Here is an 8954-nt window from a genome sequence, read left to right as displayed (position 1 = left end):
CGGGAGGAAAGCGCTCCGGTGCTGCGCCAGCGCGGCACGGCAGCCCCAGAGGACGAGCGCGGCTAACGTGGGTCTGACCGCCGCCGGCGATCTAGGTCAGCACCTCCCAGCTACAGTGCTGCGCCGGAGACCATCACCTGGAAGAGGCTGTGGGAGCAGAAGACCCTGTTCGATGCAGGAGCAGCTTTATTTGAAGCATTTGGCTGCTGGAGGAGCAGTTCCGGACGGCCCAGAGCTTGCCTCACGGAAAGGATGAGGTTTCCCTTGCCGCTGTGAAAAACGAGTTTGCAGAGCACTGGGCAGCACAGCTGAAGAGGTGACTAAGCCCCTTTCATCTGCTTCTACTGGATGGCACCAGTCACAGCCCTAACTTCAACACTCAAACTCCAGTTGTGCTACTGGCCCTCGGGCCAACCGCCAGCCGGGGCTCCCCATGGCAGACCCCCACGGCCTGCAGGGGGAAAGCCTGCCTGTAGAAGTACCGCCCCAGCACAGAGCCAGCTGGCTCCTACAGTGGCAGCAGGTTTTAGATCCCTCACAGAGCTGCCACAGCACAGCCTCTGCTTTTATAGGTGGCTTTTACAAGAAACAGTGAGGAGTCAGGCTCTAGCACAAGGAAAGTCCACTGAATTTGGGGATTTTCAACATCCATTCAGCTCACCTTCCTCCTTCTCCAGGAAGGATCCCTTCCCTCTGTGAAGGCTGATGTCAAGTCAAACTGGCCCCAGCCAGTGCCAGCCTTACGCTGGCCCCGCTGAAGGCAACTGCCGGGCTGCACCAGCAGCTCCCTTCGCAGGAACGAAGCCTCGGGGGATAACACCCGTGTGCTGTGTCACTGCGCGCAGCGCTCTGCAGCTGTGCTTCTGGACACTCCCAACTGTCCAAGCTGCACAGCCTCAGAACAATTCCAAGAGCTGCATGGTCCAGACCAGACATTTTTCAGTTACTGAACAAGCAACAATCGGTCTTGATATAACATTTATTGAATATTTCCACTCTAGTGGATGAAAAGTCTGTACAAAACCAAACGTTTCCTTTACTTAAGCCAATCTAAAAACAGTCAGCTCAATCAAAACAAGTGACAAATACAATAGCTTCTTTGAAGCCATGGTAACACTTAAATACGGTTAAGACTTCAATGCAGAAATTTGGTTTGTTAGAAAGCTCGAGGGAGCTTTAGCTTCTCAAAGTTACAAAAAGGCAAAATTGTGTTTCACAGATACAGTCCACTGGAATCACCAACACTGGACAATTAAGTACTTAAGAGTCCTGAGATAACAAGGAATCCTGGTATCCTTTAGACAGTTTTCTGTTGTCCTTTCTTTCCAATGAGAGACTTGTGGATATGCGGTATTACACCTAAGAAAGAGCAACAATTAAGACCACATTATTTCTCTTCAATGATTTTGCACTTCAAATACAAGGACAGCAAGAAGCAGCCTCTGGTCTGTCAGAGCCCTTGCTCCTCACAAACAGTCAGCAGGCAATTTACATACCACCACCAGCAATTGTTGCCTTAATGAGAGAATCCAATTCTTCGTCTCCTCTAATTGCAAGCTGTAAGTGACGGGGAGTGATACGTTTCACCTTCAAGTCTTTGGATGCGTTTCCTGCCAGCTCAAGAACCTGAGGACAAGACCATTTTTAAACCAAGTTACACAAACCGAGCGAGATCAACCACACTGCCTTAGCCGCTTTATTCTCTACGCCAGATACGCTACTGGTGACAGCAAACTGCTTCTTCTGAAAGAGCTCCTCCTTTGAGCTCTGCATTTAGTTTTCGCCAAGAACAGAGTAAGTGTTTTACATCAGACATGACAGGCTGTAATGGCACATTTATAAAATACTGCACACTACCACCTTTCCTGTAAGTCACAGCAATTTGATCTGCACAAAATGCAGAGCAAGAGGTCCCATCCATATTTCATGGTCTCCTGATGATGCACACACTTCAAATTGGCTCAAAGCAAAGAGTTCACAGCCCAGTCCAAACTGGCACAAGACAGTAGGCTCCAGTCGTTACACCATTTTAGAATCGACCAACTTGCACCCCTTGCAGGAGCTTTACCTCAGCTGTCAAGTACTCCAGGATTGCAGCGCTATACACAGCAGCTGTGGCTCCTACACGCCCATGGCTGGTAGTCCTAGACTTCAGGTGCCTGTGGATGCGGCCAACAGGGAACTGGAAAATAGCAGAAGTATGAATACGCTGTGACAGAGGCAGAAAAAGAAAGCCACTACTCTAAACCACATGCTCAGCAATAGAACCCCCATGGCAGAAGTACAGACTATATTTCGACACTTGAGAATCCACCTAAGGACACAGTATGCCAAGTTCACAGCAGCAACTTCACTATTCTAACCACAAGCAGTAGCAACAGCCACTAGGGAACTCTCTCCCTTCCTGCACAGATATGCAAAAGGTCTAAAAAATAGTGAAGCCATACATTAACGTGCTCAAGGATCAAACAGATCCTTACACCATTCTGGACAACAAACCGATGGCAGACAGCGCAGGTTTCACGAGGTACAGCCGACCACGAGATGGAAGGCCAACCTGAAAGTCATTCACCCGTGCCCCACTCCTTGCTCACCTGCAGTCCAGCCCGCTGAGAACGAGACACTGCTTTGGTCTTGGTCTTTCCAGAGTCCTTCCCAGCTTTACCGCCAGCCTAGCAAAGAGACGAGGCGTGTAGGGGCCGATGCGCCCGCCGTCCCCCTGAGAGCCACCGCACCTGCCAGGGACGGCGGCCGCGGGCCCGCGCAGCGGCAGCGCTCCGACCGCGCATGCGCTCCCCTCCTCCCCCGCCCTCCCCTCCAGCAAGGCGGTACGAGAGACTCCAAGGCGCGCGCGCGCGCTGCCCGCTACACCTAGCGGCTCCTGGCCGCTCCCCGGACGCATGCGCGGCCGCCACTCCCTCTCCCCGGCGGCACTACTGCGCTTGCGAACCTCCCCGCCACCGCCGCTTGCCCCCCCCCCCCCCCCCCCCCCCGCCTACCAGCAGGTAACGCGCCTACCGGCGCGCGCCGCCCGCACTCCCCTCCCCTCCCCCGCGCGCGCCCTCACCTCACCCCAACGGCCGCCCCAACCTCGATCCCTGCCAACCCCCAGCGGCGCTGCGGCCCGCCCCCGCGGCCCCGCGGCTCCTCACCATCGCGAACCGGACCGCAGCGCCGCGCAGGGGCAGACAGAGGCAGAAAGCGTTCCGTACGCACGGAACCCGGGCAACAACACCGACCTGTCCCGACCCGCCGCGATTCAAACTGCGTCCGCTCCCGCCTTCCCCCGGCGCTTTATAACCGCCGAACGTGCCTGCATCCGGGAACCCCAGCCTCGCCCCTAGCCAATGGCTGCGGGCGCGGGCGGGCCGCTTGCCCCAGCAACAACCAATGGCGGGGCGGGGCGGCGCCGGCCTCACGATGCGGAGTGCGGGAGAGGCCCCCCGCCCGTATTTAAAGGGACAGCTGCGCTAGAGGTGGGGGGGCATTGTGACGGTCTGGGAGAACGGCAGGGTCGGGGGGCTGAGTCTCCACCCTCCCCAGCGCGGGGGCCCCCGCCTGGCGTCCCCTGGTCGAACTGCCCGTCCCGGAGCCACCCCAGACCCCCTTGTCGCCCTTCGCTATTATTTCAGGGGGACGAAGGCGCAGTCCCCGCACGTCCCGGCCCGGGGACGCACTCCTGCGGCGCCGGTGCTGCGCGGGGTGGCGCCGGGCGCTTCCCGCCGAGAAGCGGGCCGCCCGCCCGCCATCAGAACGGGATTTCGGTAGTGCCGGCCGCTGGCGGGTGAGGGAGTCGCTTCACGGGTCCCCGGTAGCGGGTCTCGCCCTCCGAGAGCTGAAGTCCAACCGAAATAAAATAAAATATAAAATAAAATATAAAATAAAAACCGAGCGTACCTGGAGCGGGCAGCGAGCCAAAGCAGCTGCCGGGGCGGCAGCCGCCCGGTCGTCGCCTCAGGCCGCGGGCGGCCCTGCCCGCAGGCCGCGGTGCCGGCCCTCCGCCAGCCGCACGCCCTCCGCGGCCGCCCTGCCTGCCTATCCGCCCCACAGCCGCCCGGTTCCCGCTCGCCTCCCCTCCCCCGAGGCATGAGACCCGGGACGTGCCGGCCTCTCCCCGCCCAGGGCCTTCTGGAGGGGAGAGACCTGGCTGTCGCGTCAGGGAAGGGCAGCGGCTGGGACGGAGGGGCTAGGTGGAATCACCGGGGGGAGAGGTGCTTGCCTGAAGTCAGCGGGCACCTCAACTCATATATCAGGGATTATTTATTGCCATGTCCCTTTCCTGTACCGAGCCTCGCTCTGCCTCACCTTTTACTCAAGTTGCTTTAGATCAGCTGTGCTGCTGGTTGGATCCTTCCCCAATAAAGTTAATTGACTTAGTGTACAAAGCACCTCAGAAGCAGCCGGAAAGAGATTATGTCCCGGGTTTGGGATGAGGAGCTATTACACTGCATTAGCGAAGACACGAGGCCCCCCAGTGCCATTTGAATGAGGATGAAGTCACATCTACTCTTCATGATGCTGGGGGCAGGGCGAGTGCCAGCATGGCCAACAACTCAACACACGTGCACTGGTTTTTATTTTTACCTCCATCTTATGCAACAGATGCACAATTACCAAGGGCAACCCTGCCTCAGACCCATTTGTCTCACTGGATATTTCACAAACTATGGGTAAAAACTGTTCATCATTAATTTGGTACCAAGTGTAACATTTAATGAATGCAGTGCAGACGTCCTCAGCTTGGGCAATTCAAATCCCTGCCTGTATTTCCCCCAAACAAAGCCTTAGCCCAATATTTTTTCTTTTTCAGGTGCCATTTTCAGTACAGCATCATTATTTCCACTTCAGGAAAAAAGCAGCCTAGCCGTTTAACCTCAGAGCTCAGCTAGGGGTTTTCTCAGTTAACCCACCTCCTTCAGCTCAAAAAAAAACCCAATTCATTGTGCTGCTCCAGAACACCATAAATGTCTGTTATCTGAGAGATACCACATTCATCTATGAGTAAGCAATGAGCTCGGGGAAAAAACCTGGCCCTTCAATGTCTGAATAGCTGTTTAGAGGGAAGACTAGCTTGATCTCTCATGCGCTTTACCAATCTGATCACAAAACCTACCACTTTAGTAGGTGTACATGCATGTATTTCCTCTACCTTGATATCAAAGGATCCCAAGGATGATGAGTGCTCTTGGACAGCCTTTTAATGAGAGATAGAGCTGAGGGCATAAAGTTCTTGTGAGGATACTTTCCTTGCCATAACTTTTCCACTTCAGGTCTTCAACAAGCAAAATAATCAGAGCTGTAAGATAGGACGGTACATACTGGTTCCTAGAGCTCAACTTCAAGGTCTTTCCAGCTGTTCACTGAAATAGTAGATTTAAAACTTTGTGGCTTTTCCGCTCCTACAGCTGACCCCAAATGCTTGGTTCCCTGGTTACAACGGACCCTTTGCTTGAGCCTCCAGGCAGCCTAAGGCCATGTTGTCAATGCTTTCAACATTTCAGATTGGGCATTTTGTGCTAGCTGCTATTGCTTCAGGGTGGGGAGACCTACTTCCAGGCACACACAGAGAGGCAGGACTGAACTGAGAGCAGACACTCCTACATGCAGTAATCTGGCTTGTTTTTATGTAACTGTCTGGTGCCTCTGTCTATTTGAAGCATTAGTTGTTTATGCTGTCCTTCAGCAAGCAAGAAGATAAGAGGGTTTGGGTTTTTTTTTTAAAGTTTAAAAACAAACCTCAAGATTTTGCAGAAGCCTTCAGAAGTTAAGATTTCATTCAACTTGCTATTTTAAAAATTATTTCTGTCCAAAGTGCCTACAGCAAGGATCAATTTGCCCTTTTCCTTACAGGGAAGAGAAGCCAAGTTGCAGGCCTTAAGACCCTCTGGGAACAGCATTTGAGATGTAGGAGGAGAATAATTGATTTTTCTCACTGATTTCTGTCCATAGAAGTGCTAGGAAGCAGAATAAAAAAGCCTCCTACCAGATGGAAATAATCCCTGCCACAGACGTTCCCTGCTTCCCACGTGAGCTTCCCCAACAGCTCGCTTTGGCTGCACGCTTTCAGCCGCTCAGGGCTCCTTACAGCTGGGATTACACATGCAAGGCAGCCTCACACCGAAGGTTAAGCTGACACAAGGTTGTGTATTTACCAAACAGATCAGGTTAGGGACGTGTCAGGTAGAGTACATGACACTAGCCTCAGATCACCTTACGCTAGCTTACAAGCCTCTCTAACAAGCACAACCCGAACTCCCCCTCCCCTCCCCAGCCCCTCCAATATTTCAAGAGAGAAATTAAAACTAACTTAGGTACACCAGGAACAACCCCAAAGCAACTTCAGACCCAGTTGTCAGCACAGGTAACTCAACCTCAATCCCACATACACAAAGGGAGCACTTACCGCCTCCATCTTCCTAATTAAACCAGTAACCCAAGCCTAACCCCCAAGTGTCTTACCCAGTTTTTAGAATGTAACCACCTCATGAAGGAGAAGGAAGATATCCTTTAAGGGGGGCAGAGCAGAGTAATTGGCTTTTATTGGTCCAATTAACATTAATAGGTCCCTTCAAGAAGGTGAAAAATCCTGCTAAAAGGAAAGGTTATGGGGAACACAGTGAGGAAAGATGCAGTCATGCAGTGGGGCTAGAAAGGGAATTGCTGATAGCTAGACTTGTGTCATGGTATTCATGCTCTGTGGTCTCAGTGGCGAGATGTGCTGGGGCATCTTTTTATTGTCTCTGAAGGCCACAGTGATGAAGGGCTTTGCGTCTTTTACCAGTCAATGCTTTATTAGTATTAAGTTTTTCTGATGTTTCTCATGGCAAGATGTATTGGTACTAAACCATGGTCTGCGTTAGGTGTCTCCTGACTGACCTGCTTTCACTATAGTACGTTACACGCAACCCAACAGACAGGCTGCTGGATACGGTGTGCTGGACCGCAGGCGCTTCCCACCTACCCCGTGAAGCTGGGTGGCTTTGCTAGTGGTGTGCCTGCCAGCCCTGACCGAGCACTGTGCCTTGCCTTAGCATGCTTTGTGCAAGTCCTCACTGAGAGGCAGTCAGCCTTGTGGTGGGAGCTACCGGGTAAAGATTACCTCCCCTTTGGAGATGGAGAGTAGTAGCTGAGGGACATTCAGTTGCCTGGCTCCATTCTCAGACCACATTTTGTAACATGTTGGGAGAACTGGGATGTGGTGCTGCTTTCCTTTCTACTCTGTCTACTACTTAACATGATTTCCTTGTAGACTAACACTCATTTTCACTCACCTCCAAAATACGGACACATTCTCTAAAGCACGGACCACTTCTCACCCCTTGCTAACTACTAGGCTATGAACATGGTATTATTTGGACTCTTTCTTGAACTTGTTTCTTGCAGTGTTTTAGTTTCTGCAGAAGTGGTATAGATCATCTTCATTAGTAGACTATCAGATAAAGCTCTCCCAGAAAGCTCTTCGTGTCACATCCCTCAGGGAACTTTGCGGTTTCTGGATCCTCAGTGAGTTTATGTGGGAGATACATGCCTAGGTACTCAGCCCTGCTGTGGTATTCCTGGAGGAATTTGAGGAATTCATTTTTGAGGAATTCATTTTTTAGGCAACAGCTAAGCAGAGACAGCCTAGATTTTCGTATACAGTTTTTAGTCAGAGGTTTTAGTATGCCTAACTTTGACCTAACACCCCCTTAGCTGGGTAATTTAGTTTCTTGGGGGTATTTTCAAGTCTGTAACCACCACTTACATTCATTTAGGCTGTATTTGTGTGGTGAGAACAAGCATGGCTTGTATTTGCCCCTGGGGTCCTCTCCCCATGCAGAGGGCTTCCCTGCTGCCCTTTTGCAGGACCTCTATCAAATAACAGGGTTCTGCTCGGTTGGGTGTCTCTGCCAGCTGCTGTATTTGGGTTCAGGAAAATCACATCCTCTCAGGTTGCACAGTTGTGTTGTGTGTAGTGATGAATGGCTGAAACTGTTCAGTTTAACAGATACATTTATTAATCTGGTATCTGGAAACAGCTTCACACGTCTCTGTAATAGATCTGCGGATAACACTTGCATACTGATTTCAGAGAGACTTGAACTGCCCTTACATCTACGCTGGTGTTCATTGTATGCTGTTGTATCAGCTATTAGTAGTGTCATAATGACTAGTCTGCATAGATTTTTATCTTGTTCTTTTTTAGCCACTGTGAAAGGAAACTATAGCTAGTTAAGCAAAATGAAATGAGAGTCTGCCAGAGGCAGTGCTAGCCAGAAGTCCTTACTCTCATCCTTTCCATCATCTTACACAGAAACTTAGCTTCCCCCACTCTCTTGTTGTTGCTGTGTGCCTCGGTCCTCCCTGTAACCCATATTTGAGCTCTGTTCAGTACAGTAACTGAAGTAATATTTACACGATACTTTGTGTTGTGCTGTAAAGCCATGTGCAAGTACCTACTACAACTGTGTTGTTCAAGTTGGGCAACTCTTGGGGTGGATCTGTTTGCCCTGTGATACCTATGCCCAGAGGACATTGTAATTAAATAGGCTTGTACCAGTGGTAGCAATTTTGTTACACCAATTTCTTTTCCTAAGAAAGTAACCTGGAAAAACCTTTTTGGGCTAATCGTTTCTTGTTGTTTAATCCACTGTCAATCCTAGACTAAGCCTAGGTTGTAAACAGTCTGCATGTGAGGTGGTGAAGTCGCTGTGTTTGATTTGAACTGGCAGTGTGCTATAAGCATGTCTTATTTTGCTTCATTCTTTCAATAATATATAATTCTTTCAATAATTGTGGGCTCTTCAAGTGGTCTGCTTACCAAAGTGTTTAAGTTAATTTGGAACAAAGAGTAGCAAACATTAAAAACCAAATGAGAAAGGATGAATGCAGTGTTTCACATCTGGCTTTCAGCACGATCCTTTGAAAAAGAGAGTCCCTTTTTTTTTTTCCTCTGTGGGACTTTAGTCACCAGC

The 8954-nt window shown here is 50.7% G+C and overlaps 1 protein-coding gene across 1 annotated transcript; it reads right to left on the bottom strand.

The window, feature by feature from the left end:
- Window positions 1-963: 963 nt before the first annotated feature.
- H2AZ1 (H2A.Z variant histone 1) lies at window positions 964-3300 on the bottom strand. The gene is made up of 5 exons (XM_086464587.1): window positions 3153-3300; window positions 2595-2672; window positions 2069-2182; window positions 1497-1626; window positions 964-1359 (listed from the first exon to the last, which is right to left on the bottom strand). The coding sequence occupies exons 1-5, from the start codon at window positions 3153-3155 to the stop codon at window positions 1298-1300; spliced, it is 387 nt and encodes a 128-aa protein (XP_086320713.1). The 5' UTR covers window positions 3156-3300; the 3' UTR covers window positions 964-1297.
- Between the last annotated feature and the right edge of the window lie 5654 nt (window positions 3301-8954).

This window comes from Leptosomus discolor, chromosome 4 (genome assembly GCF_034619465.1).
Source record: "Leptosomus discolor isolate bLepDis1 chromosome 4, bLepDis1.hap2, whole genome shotgun sequence".
Classification (NCBI taxonomy): domain Eukaryota; kingdom Metazoa; phylum Chordata; class Aves; order Leptosomiformes; family Leptosomidae; genus Leptosomus; species Leptosomus discolor.
The sequence above is the reverse complement of the archived record's forward strand: the minus strand, read 5'-3'. Positions and strand labels throughout refer to the sequence as shown.

Excerpts from the sequence above, each read along its gene's own strand:
- H2AZ1 (XM_086464587.1), bottom strand. Across the intron at positions 2,183-2,594 it reads CTCAGCGGGCTGGACTGCAG|TTCCCTGTTGGCCGCATCCA; the intron begins GTGAGCAAGGAG and ends GCTATTTTCCAG. Across the intron at positions 1,627-2,068 it reads TGGAGTACTTGACAGCTGAG|GTTCTTGAGCTGGCAGGAAA; the intron begins GTAAAGCTCCTG and ends TCTTGTCCTCAG.